This window comes from Cotesia typhae, unplaced genomic scaffold (genome assembly GCF_013202065.1).
Source record: "Cotesia typhae breed Kobodo isofemale line unplaced genomic scaffold, CoteBio_Ctyphae scaffold_121, whole genome shotgun sequence".
In the NCBI taxonomy this organism is placed as follows: domain Eukaryota; kingdom Metazoa; phylum Arthropoda; class Insecta; order Hymenoptera; family Braconidae; genus Cotesia; species Cotesia typhae.
In genome coordinates, this window is record NW_027423773.1 from 3,268,563 (window position 1) to 3,292,925 (window position 24,363).

At 29.1% G+C, this 24,363-nt stretch overlaps 2 protein-coding genes across 5 annotated transcripts in view; both read left to right on the forward strand.

Moving 5' to 3' along the window:
• The window catches only part of Pgant9 (polypeptide N-acetylgalactosaminyltransferase 9), a 220,130-nt gene that overhangs the window by 97,554 nt on the left and 98,213 nt on the right, over positions 1-24,363 (forward strand). For all 4 annotated transcript variants that reach the window (XM_074252637.1, XM_074252634.1, XM_074252633.1 and 1 more), the window contains one exon: positions 17,929-17,988. The gene's annotated coding sequence lies outside the window, so the exon portion shown is untranslated. The remainder of the gene's footprint in view (positions 1-17,928; positions 17,989-24,363) is intronic.
• LOC141533745 (uncharacterized) lies at positions 3,310-5,235 on the forward strand. Its single transcript, XM_074252771.1, has 5 exons — positions 3,310-3,858; positions 3,938-3,977; positions 4,267-4,526; positions 4,661-4,838; positions 4,898-5,235. Exons 1-5 carry the CDS (start codon positions 3,808-3,810, stop codon positions 5,035-5,037), a joined length of 669 nt encoding a protein of 222 aa, XP_074108872.1. The 5' UTR covers positions 3,310-3,807; the 3' UTR covers positions 5,038-5,235.

Consider the following 24,363-nt stretch of genomic DNA (forward strand, 5'->3'; position numbering starts at 1 on the left):
AAAAACACCAAATAGGTCAAAAAATTTTCCTGTCCGTCATGTATGAAACCCGGAAACACTGTAACTTGTGAAAAAATCCATTATTTGAGTTAAATTTTTTTTTTTTTAATTCTAATCGACGATTGTAGGTTACTGAATGCAAATGATTAATTAATTCAGTGTCGTTTAATTGCAATTAATAAAAAACGAAAACTACAAGACTGTATATTTATATATATCCATGTAAAATTAACATGGATGGTGATATATCTATATCTATAGATATTAAGTACATTTTATTCCACCAGGGGCGCCTGTGCATCACTTTCATAGTACAGCTGTTATTTTAAAAAAAATTTTTTTTTTTTTTTATATTTTATAGTTAAATGAGCTTTATGAGTCGTGCACTTTTGGATTTTCCAAACTTTTTTCACTTGTAATTTTTGTTAATTTTCACATGTGGAATTTTTTTATTAAATTTTTTTTATAATAATTTTATTGCTGAAAAATTCTAAAAAAATGTATAATGTCTGTCAACTTCGGTGTCATTGGTTTGCCTAGGGAAGGGGAACTTTTTATTTACGACGTGGCTGTACTAGTGAAGACTCATACCCGACCATTACAATAAAAATTTAAAGTTTTTTTTAGTGTTTTTTTAAAGGTGAGTCTAAAAATGTCTAGTTCCTATTCCCGTGTAAAAAAGTGGCGTGCGTTACACCAAAATGAAAAAGTTTCACTTGATAAAAGTGAGCCTAGTGAATCATGTAAACCTAACCTAACTGTTAACACGTGTGCAAGTGAAAACACTAGTGCTCCAGAAATATTATGTTTAGAAGAAAATAGTGAATTCAATAGTGTTACTGAACAAGATTTGGATGAAATCAGTGATGATAGGATCAGCAATGTTGATATTGAGGATACTTTTGAAGATCAGCAAGTTTTAGATGACAACATATTATCTAATTTACTACAGCAAAATAATGAAGAATCTACAACTAAAAAGACACTAAGTGAAAAACTTCGTTGTTGGACTTTAGATAATATAAATAGTTTAAAATTAAATGTAGTTACTCAACTGTTAACTGTATTGCGAGAAGAAGGTCATGAGGATTTACCCAAAACTGCTCATCAACTACTCGGAATCAAGCATTGTCGGCCCATGAAGACATTAACGAGCAACCGGGAAACATTTGGAACTTATATATATACTGGGATAAAAAAAGCCCTCCAGAAAATTATATCTCCTGATATTTATACTGAAAAACATATATCAGTTCAGATACATATTGACGGAGTGTCGCTGTTTAATAATTCATCAATTCAAGTATGGCCTATTGTCTTAAAAGTTGATCATCGTGATTACGACAGCAAGTCAGCAACAATTGCGTTATACTGTGGTGACTCTAAGCCTCATTCAGCAAACGAGTACTTGCGTGACCTTGTTGAAGAAGCTAATGATTATATTTTAAATGGACTCGTTCTTAATGAAGTTAAATATTCATTTGAAATTTTTTGTATCGTTGCTGATTCACCCGCGAGGTCTTTTATAAAAGTGTAAAAACTCCAGGGGATTTTACGCTTGTAAAAGATGTACGGTCAAAGGTCTCACTAAAAATCACAAGCGCGTGTATCCGGATATGAATTATGAGTTACGTACAAGAAAGTCGTTTAAGAAAAGAAAACAGCCAGATCATCATGTAAAAGACGAAAAGTGTATATTATTAAAATTGAAAAAATTTGATCTAGTGTGTGATGTGGTATTAGATTCGATGCATTTATTGTATCTTGGCGTACAAAAAAGTATCTTGGAAAAATTACTAGTGGTGACAAAACATAGTGCTCGGTTGAAAAAATCTAAGACTGAAATTAAAAAAAAATAATTAATTCCATATCAACAGATATTCCCCAGGAGTTTGAAAGAAAATTGTACGATACGGACCAAGTTTCAAAGTGGAAAGCCACTCAGTTTCGGTTTTTTCTATTATATATCGGACCTTTAGCTTTGAAAGATGTACTCTCGGAAAATAAATATCGTCATTATTTATTATTATTTGTCGCATGTAGAATTTTAAACGACGAATTAAACGCAGTTAAATTTGTTGACTATGCTCAAGATCAGCTAAGAACTTTTTTTGAATTACTGCCGTCGGAATATGGAGAAGATTCTCAAGTTCTTAACATGCATAATTTAATACATATTCCAGATGATGTTCGTTACTTTAAAGCTCCATTGAGCAAAATATCAGCATTTTGGGGAAAAAACTATATTGCTTTATTCAAACATTTAGTAAAGTCGCCCTACAAACCTCTTACCCAAATAGCAAATCGGTTGGAGGAATTAGAGAATTCTGATGACATGAAAATTAAAAAAAAAAGTGCGTTGTGTAAGTGCATCTACGAACGGTTTATTGAATCAGTTATTTATAATAAAAAACAATATTTCAAAGTTAAAATAGTTAATGTACGTGGTTTTACTCTATATTGTGATCATCCGAATAATGTTGTTCAATTGCACAACAATAAAATATTTGTGATTAACAGTTTGTTAAATGTACAAAGTAATCCTGCAACTGAAGAAAATATAGACTATTTATATATCTACGGTACGGTAGAAAATAGTAAGAAAGAAGTGTTCGATTTTCCTACTTCGTCTGTTGACGTAGGCATGATGGAAGTTGTTTCATGGAAAAACAAAAATTATTGTAAAACTTGCTCATGTGAAGTGTAAATGTGTTCTTTTAATGTGAATAATTCAAAAATTGCAGTGACTCTACTACATGTTTAAATGTGTGTACGGAAATAAGCATTATATTGAAAAATTTTGAAAAAATTTATGTTAGAAAAAATGATAGTGAAATTAGCCCACAGCTGTTAAATTTTAGAATTTTTTAATGATTCTATTTTTGTAATTAAAACTTTTTTTTTTAATTTCACATTAAAAATTTCTAAAAACTATTAGTGTAAATTTTTAGTATAATTTATTAAGTAAAAAAATTTATAAAAATTGATAGCTGTCGGCTAACTTCAATTTCATTAGAAAAAATTAACTTTTGAAATTGTTCTAACATTTTATTTAAATTCTAAATTTTAAACTATAGTGCTGTGAATTATTTGAAATACTGATATCCTAACTTTATTTGTGATGAATAATTTATTATTAATTATAAACAATAATTTTGTTTTTTTTTTTAATTTAAATCGTTATAATTTTTAAATAAATTTTAATGAATTAAAAAAGTAAGTTAAGAGACAAAGAAAAATCGCTTTTTTTTGTTGAACAGTTTTATTCTCTGTTTATTTTATTTATTATTATACTTGTGTCTTTTCCACTAAACTATAAATCTGAGAAACATAAGTATAGATGTTTAGATATACATACATTAATATAAATATGTATATATAAGTGCGTACGTGAGAAAACAATGAAAAGAGTTGTTAGTTATTGGCCCGTTTCGTGCAACATTCGTGTGAGGGGGAAAAGGGTGTCATTTTACAGTGGGATTCAATATCAATCGGTGACTTGTTGGACTTTCTTATGTTTAGACAGTTATAGTTACTTAGTCTTATCTTATGAGTTCGGGAACAGACAGTGAATTTCAGCCTTTTTACAATTTGTGTGTGGATTATAAAGCGCTAATTTGTGTAAAATAATTAAAATGTCGGATACGCCAAAATTTTACGCAGTAGTCGAATTCGACGAAATACTTGACGGGAAAAAAGTGGTCGAATTAGTTCCGATTTCTTGGCTAACCTGCAACGAAACGTTATGTTTTTGGCCGCCTAAAAACCTAGAACACAAGTTAAGGGAATTAGTTAAGATTCAAGCTGATGCTGATGATACGTGGGATAAATATCCTATCGAGATTATCACTAAAGCAAGTAAGTAAAACGATGCATCAATTACTTTCTTTAAATGATCTTGTTCATTATTTTCTAATTAACTTATAATACTATGAAGCTGAAGACAATATCAGAATCGCTGCCAACGAATCGAAAAGGTATTTGAAATTGTTTTATTGATTAGCCATTATTTAATTCGCAAAAAGTTATCACACACTAGTAGTAAATTACAATTAGTAAATTAACATTTATTGGAAGCCTACTTCAAAAAATTAAACAATAAGAAATTGCTTTGGTTATCAAATGCTACCGGCAGATATTTTAGTAAAATTTATTATTATTATTATTATTATTATTATTATTATTATTATTGTTATTACACTTATCGTTATAATTTTTAATACTTATAATATTTTCATTATGGCAACCTTTTTATACAATTTACAGATATTGTCGATTTCAATGGTGTAGCGAATTTTCTGGAAGGTGTTGTCCAAAAAGAATTTAAAAAAATGAGGCAAAGTCTTGAGCTCTCCATGACAGATAAATTCAAACAACTTTTGAAAACCATTCAATACTCGGCTGAACTACCAGTGAAACAAAAAGCCTGGCAGGACCTTGGCAACACTTTGCCATTTGATTCTCTAGTAAATTTTTTAGCTTTCGAAGAATCTTTAACAAAGGATAAGCAGAAAAAAAATTCTCTGGTAGTTAAAAAAATTCACAAATTACCTACGACTTATTAAAATATTATTTACTAATTATTTAAATATTTCTAATCATTCATCATTAAGAAGTTATTTAAAAACAATTTAAATATTGTTTGTTTAATTATTTACAGATTGATGTCTTTCAAATGATAACGGCTGGGTCAACTAATTGCGAAAACGATATTAATCAGATAATGGGAAAACTGATTAAAAAAAATGTTCAGCTACTGTACAGTGGATGCGGAAAAAAAATCAAGGGCGTTGGAAAAAAAAGTTTTAAAGACACGGAATCTTTCAAAATCATGGAAGGTAAGTTAATGGTTGATTCAATATTAATCTTGATTTTATAATTATGTTTATTGTTCTAGAATTTCTCCGTGCTAAATATCATGCATCTCAAGGAAAATTGGAGATAATCAGTTGGGTGAGTCGGTTTTTATCAGGTGCCAAAGACAGAGAAGGCGGCCGAGCTCACCGTGAAAATAAAAATATTCAAGTTACAGAGTAATTTAATTTCAATTTTTTATCGTTACTCATAACTTTTTACACTCTTATAACTTTTTACCATAATATTCATAATTTAGATATATGAAAAGTTTATTTTTTCATTTTTTATTTTTAAGAGCTTTAAACAAATTATTATAATTTAAAAGAAAGATTTTAATATAATTATAATTGTAATTATAACATTGTTCTCAAAACAGCATTTAAAAATCAATGCGATAAAACATTAAGATAAAAATTTATTTTTTTAATATTAAAAACTATTTAAAAATAAATATAAATTAAGATAAAAGATGTCACAAAAGATTGATCTTAAAATAGCTTGTTACATGTAGTGTAGTGAAACTTTGAATAATTTTAATAGACATAAAATGTTATTTTTTTGTTTATTATTTATATAATAATATATTATATTAATAATATAATATATATTAAATGCAAACAAAAGTTGTAATAATTAGAAAAAATTCTTATATTTGATGATATTACTTTAGAATTATATTATTAGAATACAAATGTTAAGTAATATTTAATATTAAGAATTATTAAATTATAATAAAAAATGAACAAATATTCTAGTTTTGTAAAAGATTGATCTCAAGAGAGCTTGTCAAACGTATTGCACTGAAACTTCAATAGTTTAAATAAATAAAAAATATTATTTATATGTTTGTGCGGATAAGTTAAATATATTTAAATTTTGTTGTTTATCATTAAGTACAGATGAAAGTTGTAATAATTTAAAAAAATTTCTAACATTTCATAATATTACATTAGAATTACAGTATTAGAATATAAATGTTAAGTAAAATATGATGTTCATTAATTATATGGATTATAAAAAATAAACACATTTATACCCGTAAGACTGTTTATTCAATAAATAAATTATTATTATTATTATTATTATTGCATGGGTTAATCGTCGGCAGTCATACATGGGCCAGAATTAGAATTTAAGTTTGGGCCAGTGGTGGCAGTAATGCGTGGGCCAATAGTGACAACCAAACATGGCCTAGTTTCGATTACCTAGCCTGGGCCAAGATGGGCTAACAAGCTTGGGACAGTTTTGGTTAACAAGCATGGCCCAGATCTGGCCACCACGCTTGGGCCTGCCATGGCAATGATGCTTGGGCCATCCTTGGCAATGATGCCTGGGCCAATGATAACAACCAAGCCTGGCACCCTGTTATCATCCCAGACTTTTACCAAAGCTGGGCCAAAGCGGGTTTACAAGCATGGGCCAGAGATGAACAGCATTGCGCCAAGCGTGGCCCATATCTGGCCCCGTCGTATTTTCCTGTATGGGTATAGTCACTTAAGTAGTGCTAACATGGTAAAAATTAGAAAATCGTTATCTTGTTACTATAGAGAGGGCGATAATTCCTAAAAAATTAATTTTAAGAGAAAACTGAGAATTCAAATTGCATGCATACGTGCGCGCTTTAATGCTAACCAATAAGGAATCTAACCATTCTTTCGAAATTTTCGATACTAAACCAACTTCAGTTTACGTTATAGGATCAGTGGAGAACAAAATTGTAGCTCAGTAAATTTCCTACTAGAAAAATTAATGATTTCTATTATAGCATTTTTAGTAAAATAACAATGAGACCCGCTATTTAATAAATTAACTATATCCGACAAAAAAGTAAAATCACCTAGACGAAACAAAACGTTCTTAAGAACAGAATCAGACCGTAAGATTTAAAAAAGCAATTAATCATGTAAAATATTAATGGAAGAGTAGTTTAACCCGTTTTACAAGTTGTAAAAGGTACTTACGGGTCCTATCCGTAGTAAAACATACATCACCAAAAATCTTGAGATAAATTTAAACGGTAACTAAACGTAGAGGGCGATTTATCATCTTTTATTAATGCTCGCGGTGCACTTGCTCGGTTGACAGTTCATACATCCGTGACCTCTTTTTCTAAATCCACCTTGATCCTGGATTTCTGTTCTGTTTGGAATGTTCTTGTGAAAACATTACTTTTTAAATTATCTCTCTTAAATCATGTACATATGTTTTTTCCCGCATAGACCGATCATATTATATCAAATTTGCGCCTTTTTATCATTTTTAGTTCAAATAATTTTTTTTGCTATCATTTTTATAAATTATTAATCTTTGTTGAGAAAATTTTTTATTTATAACAATAATAATAATAATAATAATAATAATAATAATAATAATAATAATAATATCGGAATAAATTTTAAATGACATGAGCTTTTATCGCTGTTAAAATTCTCTCTGGAATGAATACCCATAAGTCTATATTGCCTGGAAAATACCAATCGCGAAAAAAAACCCCAAAATTAATAAAAAGATTAAAAATATTAATTTTTTTTTCTCAATTTTTCATAAATTTTAATGTTATGATGGTCAAGAGAGATTATTTCAAACAAATTTTTAATAATAATAATAATAATAATAAATACTTTTTCACAGATTAAATTTCGTTAAACAGATAAATAAATTTGATAAACAACACAAAAATATTTAATTAAAAATTGACCTGCGAGATAGTGGTCCCGCGAGAAGAGCGAGAAGAGAGAAGAGGAAAAGTAGATGGTAGAGAACAGAGAGTAAAGAGTAAAGCGGAGAGAGTGGAAATTTTATCGGCAAACATTAATTGCTAAAGTGTGTATCATTATTTAATGATCGGGGCTGAAAACCGCACCGCAAAACCATAAATTAATGTTTAATATTTTTTAAAACTTTCCCTCGGAAAAATAAAAGTGCATATGTGCACGTGTGTATAAGTGGATGTGGGAGGGTGCAGTGTCAGAACTCGGTGTTTGTACGCGATTTATTGATTGTCCCGTATTTATTTAGGAAAATACTACGTGCAATATAACGAGGTTTGCGATCGGCACTACCGGGTATTACTCTTCTGTACATATTCCACTTGCAGTTCGGCACCTCTGCATACGATCCGTATACATTCGTGTATTTCGTAGTGTCATCGAGTACATGGCCTTGCTAATTTTTATTTACCTTCATCTATATAACTATGTAGAAGTTCAACCAGTTAATTTTCAATACTTAATTTTCATTTACTCTCTTTTGATTTTTTATCAAAAACGCTTTTTAAAGCCTTGGTAGAAGAAAAAGGTAACCAAAAAATTTTTGGTCTTAAAAAATTTGTTGGACTTGAAGTTTTTCAGAATTCTAGAATTTTTTTGAATCAGTCCAATCAAAAAAGGTGAATTAAGAAAATCAATTTTGATTTGAAAAAAATTCATTTTTAAATCAAGATTTTTGTTATAGAGTAGAAGACTTGGAAATTTAATAAATAATTATCTGAGCTGAACAAGTGAATACTTGTAAATCAATAATATTAATATTATTGGCTTGAAAATATTTATTTTTGTTCGAAACTAAAAATAATGTAAATTTAACCCGAGACCGGACTCGAGCCCTGATCGGTGTTTGCTCTTGTGAAAGAGCGATACTACTTCGCCAACACACCGTTCAAGCATGTGACTTTAATCTGATGATATATAAGATAAATAATATGTGATTTAAAGGCAGCGTTGATTCGAGAGTTTAATTATTTTATTTTGGAGAAAGTTAAATGTATCTCTTGTAAAAGAGAGATTTTATTTTATTAGTCCGAAATTTTTATTTAAAAATAGAAATATAACTCAACATTTCGTGATATAGATATTTACGTCATAAGGTCGTGAAGTGGCGGTTTTCCAACAGCGACGATATTTCGATATGAGCTTAAGGTATGTGGCGGGAAGGTTCGAAACGGGCATAATTTTAACGAGGCTCTACCTCGGACGGACATTTACGCTCGTTTTCGAACATTCGCGTCACAAACATTAAAGCGAATGTTGGAAAGAAGTCGTCTTAATCGCCACTAAACGGTCAAATAGCACACAACATTTTTTGTCATTATCGATCCTTAAGTTTAACTTTTGAGGGATAGGAGGCAAATAATTATATATTTAAATTTTATGAAGTTTCACAAGGGCAAAAAAACTTTTATAATTAATATTTGTTTATAGCGCACAGAAAAAAAAATTTACTTGAATCAAGTAAATAATTTTGAAGAACTTCATCTCTTTGATTTAAGTAGAAATATTCTCAAACTAAGAAATTTTTTTTTGGTTTAAGTAAATTTTACTTGATATAAGAATTTTTCATCTTGATTCAAAACAACGAAACTCTTCAAAATTATTTTCTTGGTTCAATAATTTTCATCTTGATTCAAGTTAAATTTTTTTTTCAGTGCGTGGTTGTTGTTTTAATAACGTTAGGTCCGCTTCGTAATAAACTGCCAGCAGAGAAATAATTAGCACCACTCAATAGTAACTAAGTTTAAAATTTACTCAAAATCCCCGCTCGGTACGCTAAAATGTGATTTTTTTTTTACAATCTTTCTGAATTCCGTCTAAGTGTACCCGAAAAGTCCGTAAAAAAAGGGGGGAGGTAAACTTCACTGCCTAGGCTGTAAAAAAAACGGTATGAGTCTAAAAGACGGTAAAACTTTTTAGAACGAGTATGACAAAAAATAATTAGACTTTATTGAATTATTTGGAACTTTTTAATGAAATTTTTCAGTATCGAAAACCAATTTCCTTTGATCAAGACATTTGCCACTTCAAAATTTTCTTAAACCAACAATTTTTTCCTTGAACCATCTTATCCACTTTTTGTGTACTCCTCTCAAGAATATATAATAAAATATTAAAGGCTTGAGTCTGATATTAACCTGTTCGCAGCTGTGTCTGTAGGGCATTTTTTGCCGGGGTATTAAAAAAAAGGTGTAGCAGAATAACGTCGTCGATAACCTCGCACGTGTATCGATTCCTCATTCCTACGGGGTAAGCTTGTGTGCTCGTAAAAGCTCAGCTTTACAATGTCACGCGTTTTATTCCTTATGTATTATTTTTTTATTATTATTATCTGTAGGACCGTATGTATTGTCCTTTCCATTTTTTTTGCTTCCTCTTGTTCTTGTTCTCCAACCAGATTCTAACACTCGGGGATTTTGCGAAGAAAATTTCCTGGTATCTAAAATAAAAGCAGCGTTCCGGGTGTACGCAGTTTGAGAATTTAAGGGATGAAAATGTGTATATATATCCATAAATATATATATATATATATATATATATATATATATATATATATATATATATATATATATATATATATACATACATATACAACATATAAAAGAAAGGAGCCCGTTGTCGAGACGGTGGTTGTGCGAAAGATCGTCGAGGTGGTACGTTCTTCTGGATTATACCGGTGTAATTTATTACTTAGCTTACATGTTAAAAAATAAATAGTATTAAACCTCAGAGCTCTTTTTCCCGACTGAAAATTTCCGTACATAAGCTCGCTACACCGGTAGTATTTTTAAACCTTTTGAAGTACGATACTCCGGTTTTACACTTTATAAATATTTAATGAATTTTTTTTTTTTTTTTTTAATTATTTTGGTTCAATGTTATAGTGAAAAAATACGGGGGTTTTTTTTAATTTAATAAATATTCTGTAAATGGTATTTTTTAATTAGAAGAGAAAAGGTATTTTTAATTATTTTATGTTCGTTATTAGAGAGCTCGAATTTTTTTAATTAACAATAAATATTTCAATGGATTAAAATTTTTTTTGTGTATGGAGAGTCATAATTAAGTCACTAAAACCATAGAATTAAAAAATATTTTAACGTAATAATTTTATTTTTATTTTTCAAATGTTTTATTGTTGTAGCACTACTTAAGTGACGATATCTCCAAAAATATTGAAGATAGACTTATGTAATACAAATGTGTTTTCTAGAGAATTTACTAAGCTACAATTTTAATTTCTTATAATTATTCCCTAAGCTTAATATTTTAGAAGTTATAGCAATTTTTAATAGTGATTAAATAATTATTTTTTAATTTATACTGTGTGAGCACTACTTAATCAAACTTAAGTGATTACATCTCTAAAAATATTGATGTGAGACCGATAGTATAAAATCATTCTCTTTAGGAAATTTTTTAAGCTACACAGTTAAAAAAATTCTAAGAAAATTTTCAATACGAACATTTACTGTTTAGAAAAGATTTTCTACAATTCACTCTTGGAATTTTATCAAATATTATTGTATTACATTCGATTAGAAAAAAATACGATATTTTTGCCGTAAATAGGAAAAAAAAAAATTAAATATAATGAAAAAATATTATTATTCTTGTTTTCATTTCTAAAGTACATCTGTGGTGGTTTACCTCGGATAGCGAAACGGGAGTCTCTAGCTACCAACTAAAAGTTTTGGGTTCGATTCCCGGTCGAAAATGCCGACTGCTACAAAATTAACTATCCGTTCTACCTTCTATCTTTCTCCTTCCCTCAAATTTCTTTAAAAAAATTGACTGTCCATTTTTACGAAAGTTAAATTGTAAAGTTCACTAAAACGTATAATTTGCTCTATAGTATTGATCTTTCTATGTCTCTTGCTAGTATTAATTGTTGAATAAAATTTACGACAGTAGATCATAAAAATTAAATGAGAGGTATAGTCCACCGTAACTATTCTATTTATACTAATAAAAAAAAATTACGATAGTACACGGAAAAAGAAAATTCGAAAGATTACAGTATATAATGCAACGTGGCGCTTCGTGATGAAAACTGGAAAAATTACAGTTTCAAATGTAATTATTACACATTTTATAAGAATTACATTGTAGAATGTAATATTTACATTGAAAGCTCTGAATATTAAATTAAAAAATTGAATTTAGAAAAATGGTATTTCAAACTGTAATTTTTCGAGTTTTCTTTTTCGTATAAAATCATAAAAATTCTTTCAATTTTCTTATAGTCTCTTATAATTGTCTATTAAAATCAATATTTTAGGAATTATGACTATTTTTGTGGTAACTTGGTAATAATTTCGAATTGACTTAAAAATTTTTAAATCATGATAAATAAAATTTTAATCGAATTTTTTTCTTCCAAAATCAATCAATCTCCATAAAAAACTATTGCTATTACGGACAAAGACATCTAGCATAAACTTTATTTTCTCTTGAGTGAAAAAACAAACTTGATTGCATTCGTCGAACAGAAGAGCCATTGAAAATCGAACATGAATCACGATATAAAATTCAACCGACGATTACAGAAGTAAGCACGTTGATACGAGAAGAGAATCTTACGTCTTACTCTTAACTCTTGCTCACTAAGCTATTCATTGCTTAAGCCAGTCCTCACCCTCTGATTCGGGGGCCCTTGTCGGTCCAAAAAAATTAGGTTAGCTCCCTTGGCATGAGTTAGACGGATACGAATAGCAAACTTTAGTAGCATTCATCCTTCCTCTTCCTCTTCTTCTTGATCCTCAGCTCATTTGGTTTTTCAGTCTGAGCTCAGAGCTTTCAACCCCATCCCACTTGGCAATAATCCAAAAATGGCCCCTTCCTTTCTTTTTTATTTTTTTATTTCCGGTGCACCGGCGCAACTTCTCGTGATTTATGTACAACCATTTTCCCGTATCCATTTTTAACGCAACGGGCTCCTGCCATTCTTGTTCGCCGATATCCTAGTTTCCCTATCTCTATCGGGTCTTATCTGATTTATTATTATTTATGTTTCAAAGGTTTTTCTCGAGAATCTTTGAATCTTTCAGCCCACATAGTTTGAAGAATTTTTTTATTACTTAATAAGCTTTGTTAACTTTTAAGAAATGATGATTTATCACAAAATGATTAATAAATTTTTTATATCAGTGTATAAGCTAATAATGTGTGTAAGAAGAAAATTTAATAATTTGAAATATGGAGTGAAATAAATTAGACCAAAAAATAGTTCTAGAAGTAACCGCTAGGTGGCTACATTTCTTGTCGTTACAATTATAGAATTTGAGTACTTAAGTTAATTAAAAAATGTTTAGAAGTCCAGAGTTTTAATTACAGACAGTCTTTTTTCTTTTTTGTACATTCACTTAGAAAAAAATTTTTTGATATTTGATAAGCTATAGTAACTTTTAATAAAAGATTTTTTATCATAAAATGATTAATAAATTCTTTATATTAGTATATAAGTTAATAATGTGTGTAAGAAGAAAATTTAATAATTTGAAATATGGAGGAAAATAAATTGGACCAAAAATAATTCTAGAAGTAACCGCTAGATGGCTACATTTCTTGTAGTTACAATTCTAGAATTTGAGTATTTAAGTTAATTAAAAAATTTTTCGAGGTCCAGGATTTTAATTACAGACAGTCTTTCTTTTTGTACATTCACTCAAAAAAAGGTTTTTTAATATTTAATAAGCTTTAGTAACTTTTAATAAACGATTTTTTGAATGCGATTTATCAAAAATTGGTACATATTCGCTACCTTTTCGTTAATATTTCAAACTCCTCAACTACAATTTTCGGCCATTCATTTGTTATCTCCACAATTCGACTCTGGAGAGAACTACCAACTAAAGTCACAGAATCACGTAGCCTAGACTTTTTCAAAAATAATGCTTTTGAATTTTTTGTGAAACTGGAACAAGATAGTATACTATAAATATCAATCAAGCCATTTAAAATTTGGGTTATTAAATTGTAATAATAACTTGTACTTAACACTTTACCATTTAAGCATTTAAATTCAACTTTTTAAAACGTACCATTTTTATTTCCTGAATTATTATACATTGTTCTCTTCCTCATCATTAGTATATCACACAGTTTATCTTTATTACTAAAATCATTTTTAATTATAAAGTTTCTTAAGCTTGATCCTGTCGGTCTTTTGTATTCAAAATCAATACACGTGTACTTTATTATAAAACTTGTGTATACTTTTGCCATTCGGCTATCTGCCGGCATAAAAATTGATTAAATAAATAAATAAAAAATTTGTCAACTGTTAAAAAATATTTAGTCACATTTAATTACAGAACAATTTTTTTTCTAAATAACTAAGTTTATTAACAAATAGAAAATTCTTCTTTCACCCCATATTTTTTCACAAACCAGACCAGTTTTTCTGAGCAAAATCGCATCGATAGAAAATTTATCTGATAATCTAATTAAGACTCTAAATATTTATCTTTCTGCAATCCGTTGGAGATTCACGAGCCGAGACAAGTCCAATTGCGAAATCGCTGTCAATTACGCGGTTTCTGAGCTCCCTATCTCGTCTAATTGCGTAAACCGTCCTCCCTGTAAATTCTACGCTCTACACTCTACACTCCACAGTGTGTGCTGCTATATTCACCAATTGCTAAACACTCCTTACTTCTTACATCTTACTTTTATTCAATTTCCACCATTTTTCGCAAACAAAACGTAATTACCGTTAATGTATTGCTTAATCAAAATATCTTAACGGTAATTAATTATTTATTATTAAACATCGCATAAATTTGCATTTTTTCCATTATCATCCTTCATGTACGTTATTTATAATTACATTATATTCTTCGCTTTAAGTGAATTCTTCGATAGTAAGTTTTTATTTAACAACAAATAATAAAAAAATGTGATTTATTTTTTTATGATATTTATTGGGGTCTTGAGAAAAATTTTAAAGTGTACCAATAATCTTATAATGATTTACAATTTTTTTCTTTATTTAAAATGTATTTTAGGCATTTATTTTGAAAAATTAGTAAATATAAAAAAGTCGTTAATTTTACGTCCATCTTTATTATTTAATAAATTTGAAAAATCTGTCAATTCTAACAATGTAATCAGCTGTATTCAGGTGCTTGCTTTCAGTACGGTTAAAAATAAACTAAAATAATTTTAATTATACCAAGTAAAATAATAAATAATTAATTTAAACGTTCATCGACGCTATCTTTTTAATAAATTTGTATAAACTCCATAAATCTTAGGATTTTTTGAAACATCATTTATTATGGTATCTACTTTAATACTATAAATACTACAATTTTAAATTCAAAATAATGCTGACCTGCCACAAGGTTGTTTATTAAAAATCTAATGTTTAATCGTTAAATAATAAATTTTTTATATAATCGAAAACAAATTTGAAAATTTCGAAATGATCGTCCATAAGCTCATGAAAAAAAAATTTTTTTTAATGTGAGTTATTATCAAAGATACAAAGAAAATATCACTGAATTATATGAATAATCTAATACACCTATAGTAGAATTTATTAACAGTCAGTAGAGCTTATTAAATATTGAAAAATCCTTCTATCAGTGCATTCAAGATAATAAAAGCGTGTTGAAAAAAAAAGTTTCAATCGGAGAAATTTTTCGTTGTTCCGGAAATGTTCACATTAACGCCGCCTTACTTTTTCTTCCTAGAAGTAATTTTTCCGCCCATCTGCCATCTCTTCCTAATCACAATGGACCATCCGGTATTCTGGGATGATAAAGCGCATCTTCATGGATGGGAAAGCAGTATCAACATGTCAAAAAAAAAAAAAAAAAAAAAAACACCTTCACTTGCCGAAGTAATCTTGCCTGGAGAATCTTCTCATTGACTATTACTCGTGTAGTAGTGATAGTGACTATTACTATGCACACCTCCTATTCGGGATTTACGGTCCTATTCATAAAAAGTTAGATATAAATATAAATAATAATAAAATTCCCGTTACATTAAATTACCAGGGACTTTCACAATTGGAAATCATAGATAAAATGTCGGATCTTCTTCGTCGTCTTCGGATTAAACTTTTGAGAACAAGAACCGGTTTTCGATGTTATCGATGCACGCTAATAAAAGTGGTGACGCGCGTCGAGACCTTTTCGCGTCCTTGATTCTAGAGTCTTTTAACCCAGAATGCAGAGAATCATATTGTTGTTATTAATGTTACTGTTTATTTTTACGTCTTATCTATAAGTCTTATTCTGTTGCATTCACAGGACTGCATCATGTTGCAGCACCTATTTTTTTTTCGTGCAATAATTAAAAAAAATTCTTGAATTGCAAATAAGCTTTTTTTAGCCCAACAAATTTTTGAAAACTGTTAATTTTTTTTTGCAGGCTAAAATTTAGAATTCTTTTTTTTTTTTCTCTATTTGTTTAAAGTCGCATAAACTACCAAGATTATGAGCGACTACGGTGGGGGGTCAACTTTTGAGGTTGGAACTTGTTTTTTTTTTTTTTTTTGGCTGAACAGAATAATACACTTAAATATTGAAAATATTCATTGGTGTACGCCGGACTCGAACCCGGTCCGATGATTTGGTGAGCAAGGGCCGGATCCGATAGGCTACTGAGCGCCTCTTGAAATTCTATAGGATGAAAAAGTGAATTTTCTCTCGTTACATAAAGATGAGTAAATAAATTTTTCTCTAGCGGAAGTGATATAAAGTTTAAAGAAGCCAAGTGAGTTTAAGAACAATGCCGGCAAACTTTCATTTTCAGGATAAAAATCCCGCGGAATGTTGCGGTTCGGGAAAGATTATTTATAATTGTGTCACCGCTCGCAGATACCTAAGTCGGAGCGTCTCTCCTCTTCGGTGGAGGTCGTGTGTAACCGAGAGGTCATGTGTCGCGTACTTTTGAGTCGGCATTGGGAAAGTGTGCCGTTTAAAGGTCACTGCATCTTCGTCTCATCAACAGTATTCGCCACACCATATATATCTGCAACTATCTAACTATATAAATATATATGAAGCTATGAGTGCCTTTTACCTCTGAGGGTTGCGAGAGAAGATAAAAATGGCCATGGACCGCGAACTAACATCTTGCAGACACGAAAGAGAAGAAACTAGACAGACAGAGACAGAGCAAAATAATAACAAGAGGAGGAAGACATCTTTGTTCAGCGCGAGGATCCCGAAGAGACGAAGATACTCTTATTTGCAGTTCCTTCGAGAGACTCTAAGATCACCTCCAGGCAGAAATAACAACAGCAACAACAATAACAACAACACAGGCCAAGTTTCTAAGAGAAATAATTCTTCCGTAAAAACCGGTTCAAGTCGTGCTAAGGATAACTCGATCTCTATAACCTTCTGCCTTTATAACCGAGCCCTCTTCTACTTCTTCTTTGGTTGATTTTCTGGGTCTTGGTCTTCTTCTGTTGTTTGTCTTCGTGACGGAATCTTCATGGTACTATGAGCAATAATTGTTCTTCTCGATGGGAAATCAATTTTGCATATTTAACTTCCAATAACAGTAATATTGGCTGTTGAAGAAATTTATGGATACTGCAAGTAATAGCCTAATAAAAATTTATTAGGAGCCGTTCAAGATTTTCAAAAGTTCTTGTCGAAAATTTAAATTTAAGCTTTTAGAATTTTTTATCTTTAGTTTATTTTTAAGTAGGTAAAAAATTATGTTGATTCTGAAAATTGAAAGTAGAAATTTTTATTTATAGAAGTTATTAAAGATTTTTAAACTTTCTTCAGATCCTGGATAAAAATTTTGAAATTAACAATACAGGGGTGATTATTGTTTTGTCAGACTTTTATTTATTTCTTTGATGGTTTGTTCATATTGTTTAGTATGTCAACTTGATAGAAACAAAAGTTAAAGTTCGTGGATATTAATATTGATAAGTTGATAGAAAACAATTAAGTATTGTAATTAAAAAGTTTAAAAAATCTTGAGCAAGTCTCAAAACAATTTTTTATGTAGACAATTTTTGTTGAAGGCTTTGGAATCATTATAAACTAACATATTTTCATAGTAAACTCGAAGAAAAAAATAGTTGGGTTTTTGCGCTGCGCTAATATATACTCTGGTAAGATTTCTCTGGAAGCGAGAGACGTAGGCCACCTAGCGGTGAAAACAAGAACTAACCTTCAAAATTTTTTATTTAATGTTCATAACACTATCATCTAAGAAGTAAATCATATTCGTTAATCAAATTAAAAAAAAAAAAATATTACATTATTTTACGCATTTTTAATAATTGTTATAATAGAAAAATTTTTTTTCATTTTTGTTTTAGAAAATCAAGTTTTTGCCTGGACTAATTTTTCATGCTCAACAATTCCATACAAATTTTTTGGTGAGTAACTTTTAAATTACTTCTGTTTTATCTCGTTTTTTTGTTTTTTTAATTTTCTCAGGACAGAAAAAATTGATCACTATTTTAAAACTTGAGACTTCATTAAAAAAAAAAAAAAAAATTCTAGTTATAAAAATCCTTCTAGCTTCAATCTAAAAATAAAAACACTTGATTTATTTTTCAATAAAAGTTCACGGTAAAATAAATCAATAAGCAAATAATTGAATTAATATCAGGTGCCAAAAATCTAAAGCTGTATTATTTTAATAACTATCATTACGTTGTCGCTCTTGACTCGAGACTGTCGTGATATGAATAATAAATCAGATAAAGAGGTACTTTAAAATAAAACAAAAAATATTAACTCAGCGGGTGGAGATAACGTCGACATGATTGCGTTTACGATGTGCTAATCGTTGATTTGACATAACATAATATAATGGTTTGTCCAATTTAGCAAATTGTAGCAGAGTAATAACAATAACAAAAGGAAAGGTTGACGTGATTTCGACATCTCTGACTTGAGTGGTAGGGGATGGAGTTTTGGCTCAAGTAGCGCGTCAGCAATAACCATCAGCGGCGTGGTGCAGCATCAGTAGTGCAGCATCAACACTAAACATTGAACATTAAACACCGATGCGTCAAATGGTACAACCTACCATTACAATAATAGAACATAAACGTGACGAGGGTTACTATTCCAATATTATCCAACAACAGAGTTAGGGAACTAACAACAATAATTAGAGTGATTTTGTGGTCGAGAGTCGTCATCACTGGTAAAATCCGATTCCTCCATCACTTAAACTTGGTAATAAAACATCAGGCGTTAAATTGAGATAAGACCGAGCCACAGTTCAGGGGAAACTCGTCGCTTTGAATTGTAGATTAGCACACTAAGAAAATTGATACCGCTTTGTCGACAAATTTCATAAGATATTTTATTATTTTGTAATTTAAATTATTATTCATCTTTCTTGCTAATATCCTTCATTTCCTGAGATAATTATATTACAACTTTACATTTTTAATTTTATTCGCTCAAGGTATTCTACTCTTTTTTATCAAATTAAACTTTTATTTTCGTTTCTTTTATACTGCCATTAAACTATATTGTTGTTATTATTATTTTTATGGTTATTGTTATTAAAAATGTATCTGAAATTATCCCTCATAAATAATAACAGCAAAATTTAGAAAAATGTTTAATTTGGATCTTCTTTTTAATTCCGCAGTTTTTTGTGGGTTGCTACATTTTTAAAATAATCTAGTCATGTGGGCAGTCGTTTTAAACGGAATTTTATACCCTTTAGCCTATCTAATTCAATCCTTACAATTATCTCTATTACTACAACTTTATTAATTATATAAAAATTAGACACAAAAAGAAAAATTTCTTACTTCAGTTGAGAAAAAAATTTTCTCACCATGAGAAAATTTTTCTCTTGCATATTTGATACCTATTTTATATTATTTTAGCGTGGAATTATACATATTAGATAAAAAAAAATGATTCAATATTATTTGATCTTCTCATTTTACTGTTAATTAATAAAAATATTAATGAAAATTGACTTCTATCGAGATATTTATTTTTTTGAAGCAAGAGAACAATTTTCTCAAGACAAGAAGATTTTATTGACTTAAATAAATTTTCTTGAATCAAGATACATTAGGGTGTTCCAAAATTCAACTTCTGTGATGAACCTCTTAAAATTGGAATTTTGAGATCCGCTTTTAATAGGAGTTGTGTTTGGGCATTTCCTGAGATATTTTGAGCGTAAGGGATTTATTTGATTTTCATAGAATTTTTTAACAGGAGTTTTGTTTAGACAAATTTTGAAATTTTTGAATTTCAGCAAAAATGCCTAAACAAATCTTCTGTTGAAAAATTCTATGACAATCAAATAAATCCCTTCCACGCGAAATATTTTAAGAAATGCCCAAACACAGCTCCTGTTACAAGCGGATCTCAAAATTCCAATTTTAAGAGGTCCATCACGGAAGTTGAATTTTGGAACACCCTAAGATACATATTTTTTAAAGCAAGAGAATTAATTGTTTTAAAATAAGTGAAATTTCTTGTGTCAAAAAAAAATTTTTTTCGTTCAAAAAAATAATTAGGAAGAAAAACATTTTCTTGGCTCAAGTGAACCTTTTTTTCCGTGTGAAAATATGATTATTATTTTTATTAATTTGTTTTTTATTTTGGGCCCGTAAGGATTTTTAACTACCACTCTAGTAATTAAAGTTAAGTTTTAATGATCTGTTAACCAACGAAGATAAGACAAAGTAGAATCCACGAAAAGTAGGTGTAGGAGTTGGTGTATAGGTACTTAGAGGAGTGGAAAACGTCGAGAATTAACATTCGGAGATAAAGTGGCTGCTAGTGGCGTTCAGAGAGAAATATCTCTATATGTTTCCCCAGGGGCTCTCTATGGGTTTCGTTATATGTATTATTTATTTTAAACTGCACACAAGAGTCAACTGTTGTGGTATAAACCATACCAGTAACCGGTAACCGGCCCGACTTCTATTCGCTTAACTTGCCAGAGTTACTGCGTCGAAACAGTGCATTGGGCTGGGTAAGAGTGATAACGCTCGTATGTATGTATACATAAAACCGAGAAGAAGCAATACGTGATCGAGTATAGCATTATGTTCATTTTTAACACTTTTTAAAATTTAACTCACAGATGACCTACCACATAAAATTTTTCAATATTTATCTCATAAAAATGATATTTTTATGCTTAAAATAAAAAACAAAAAAAAATGATATTAATAACAATAATAGTAACTATCAGCCTGCCGTCACTATGTGATTGTCGAGGTTTACAGATTATAAAAAAGATAACTTAAGCTTAATGATTTTTTAATACTCGTAATCACGCTATATATAGTTTGGGTATTTTTTAAATAAATTTTGAAAATAATAGTGCCATGACAGGATCAATTGAAAATAATTCAATGGACAAATATGACAGAACAAATTTATAGAACCAACAAACTATTAAAAACTCCTCCAAAAACTTGACATCAAATATTGACTTTTACTGCAAAACCTATAAAACCGTAAAAATGCACACGGAAAAAAAAATATCGCTCTCAGAGCAATGTTGTAATGCTATAGTAGCTATCCCTACTCAACCAACTGTTAGAGAGCTACTAGAGCCATCTAGTAGATCGCTCTGGCAGGAATACAGTAGTTGGCTAAAATAGCTAAACCGGTGCAATTCATATGCGACTGTCGAGAGTTATGGATTGTGATTAAAAAAAAACTTTGGTTTATTAATTTTTTGTTCTTTCCAATAGAGATATTAATAGTTTGGGTAGTTCTTAAATAAAGTTGAAAATAATTAGTGCAATGACAGGATCAAATCCGAATAATTTAATGAAAAATATGGTGGAGCAAATTTATAGATCCAACAAATTATTTAAAACTCCTTAAAAAAATTTCTTAAAAAATTGACCATCATCAAAAAATACATAAAACTTTGAAAATTCTTAAATTCTTGTGACAATTTTTTTTAAATGGTCCATGAAAAATAAAAAAGTATTATCAAGAACTTGTTAATTTAATAAGTAATCTATTTCATAATTTTTAATTACTTATTCTTTTTTGACGTAAAACTACATTGACATACACAAAGCAAAATAAATAAATAAACAAATGACGTTTATCGCGAAAATCGAATCTATTTATAAATATTTCGAAAACTTATCGTAATAAATTAACTATTGCTGGAAAGCGCATGAAACATTGAAAAGGCACCATTAATCAAGACCTTTCCAATGACACTGAATTCAATTCACAGAACTTATTTTATCATACAGATACGCCGGAGACAAAATTTTCCTTATCCTCTAAATTACGTAGATAATATCAAAAGGTGAATTAAATAAGTTTAAAGGATAGAAAATTTTCTTTGAAATAATAAACCTTATGACTAGATTATTTTGAAAATAGTCATTCGGAAAAAACCGCGAAGGAAAGAAGTTTAAAATAATACTTTTATTTTTTTCTTTCTGTGATTAATATTTCATCTACTTTGAAAAATTAACATATATGCTGTTTTTTTTTTTTTTTTCTATTTTCGATACATTTTATAGGTACAGTATTGATAAGGGACAGTTTTGAATACATTTTTAATAATAATAACTAAAGCCTGAAAGTTGGTGTTTTTCCTTTATTGAAATTTGAGATTAAGCATATGAATGCTCATTTAAATAAATTTAAAAATCCTGGCCCTAATAATAACAATTTTATTTTCAAAAAATCACAAATTGTATGTAAAAATTTGGGAAATTTAGTTGATTCAAAAAATATTGTACATTGTATTAAATAAAATTTTTTTACGATGTTCTAGAGTAACTAATCCAGTATGTATCTAAAATACTTCTCAATTTCTTTATGTATTTCGGCGTACATTTCATCTACCGTTTGAGTGAACACAAGTATAATCTTTTTGTATTATACGGTTGGATGGCAGGAACACACAACCCATACCCACAGCTATAAGACGAATTTTTTACGGGTTAAAAAAAATATATAAAATATAAATTGGTAGTCGAAATAGCTCGAGAGTCATCTGAGCGTAGAATTTGCTCGTACAATCACGGAAAATATATGACAGAGTTTAGTTACACTGATACATATGTGTGTATGTATAAATCTGTATTGATCAGGTCTCGATGGCCGAAACGAGGAAGTAACATTTTGGAACATCCATTTGTGTGCATAACCCACTTGGATTCTTGAATTTGTTTTTATGTCTCAGCTAAAACATTGATCTTGAACAAAGTTTCCGGGTATCTGATGATCTGTGTGCGAATTTAAGTGTGTGCATGAATTTCTCAGTCTGTCTAGCTCTTCAGTAGCAGAGAGAACCCGATTACTGTTCCATAGTTTCAGTAGTCTGTTTTCAGACCAACCATTTGAGTAATAAGTTAAAAGCAAATATAACTTTCGCTTGAGCAATCTCACCATTAATTGTTTCTGCGGTATCATATAAGAGTATTTACATGTATATATGTAACAATCATGAAGTCTGATTCTATTGTAGTTTATTAACGTTTGAATGTACGAGTCTGTTTTAATTTCGGGGATAAATTTAGTTTTTCTTTTTAACTCTACAGTGATAAAATACTTTTTAATATTAAATAAAAAAAAAAAGTGTTAATAAATAATTTTTCAATATGAGATAATTAAATAAATTCATTAAATCTATTGAAAGTTAATTAATTCTTTTATCAGTGTGTTGAGAAATAAATTGAATTATTTAAAAAAAAGTGGATTAAAAAGTTAGTTTAAAAGCTTCCGCTAGATGGCTACAGTTCTCGTACTTAGAATGATAAAATTTGAGTATTTAAGTACACTAAAAAATTTTCGACGGTCTGAGGTTCGAATCCCAGGAAGTAATTTCTTTTCTATGCACAGATAGAAGAATTTTTTACTATTTAAGAAGCTTCATTGACTATTAATAAATAATTTTTTAACATTAGATAATTTAATAAATATTTATCAACTGTTCATAAATACTGAACAATATTTACTATATTTAATAGATGAACGAATTGTTCTTAAATAAATAAATAAATTTTCTCATTAGTGTGTTAAAAAAAGAAATTGAATAATTTAAAATAAAATAAATAGGATAAAGAAAGTACCCTCTAGTTGGCCATACTTTTCTTAATTAGAATTCAAAATTTTAGGTATTCGAATACACTAAAAATTTTCAGACGTTCAAGTCATTTTTTTACGTGTACTAATTGACGGATTTGTTTAAATTCAATAACAAATTTTTTCTTGGCATTAAATAATTAAATAAATATTTATTCTATAAGAAATTTTATTTAACAGAGAAACAAATTGCTTCCAAATGAATGAAGTTATTAAAAGTTAACAACTTCTTCTATCAATGAAAACATAGATTTTTAGATTGTTGAAACTTCTTCAAGTCAATTCATCTGTCAGTTTCTCAACTACTTTAAATTAGTAGAAATAGTTAAATAGATAAATTAATATTCACTATTTTACCGACAGCATATCAATTCAAATTAGCCGTACACTTGTCACTTGAAAATGGTGAATATTCAGTGCATTAAATTGTAGTTAAACTTAATTAATTTTCGAACTTGCGAGTTGTTGTGTTGAATACATTATTTAAATTCAATGTTATTTATCTATGTGTTTTTTTATTTTTAGATGTCTTCATGCAAAATTAGTGAAAGTTTGCTTGAATGTAAGTCTATGTATTTCAATCTCTGTACCGAAAAATTTCTTTTCAATTCAATGCAGTTGATTAGTTCTAATTTATAACCGAAGGAAGATTATAAATCTCAGATTTATCACTATATTTCATCTGATGATAT

Coding starts and splice junctions, on each gene's coding strand:
- LOC141533745 (XM_074252771.1), top strand. CDS start 3,808: ATGCTGATGATACGTGGGATAAATATCCTATCGAGATTATCACTAAAG. Junction 3,859..3,937: donor CGAGATTATCACTAAAGCAA/GTAAGTAAAACG, acceptor AATACTATGAAG/CTGAAGACAATATCAGAATC. Junction 4,839..4,897: donor ATCTTTCAAAATCATGGAAG/GTAAGTTAATGG, acceptor TTATTGTTCTAG/AATTTCTCCGTGCTAAATAT.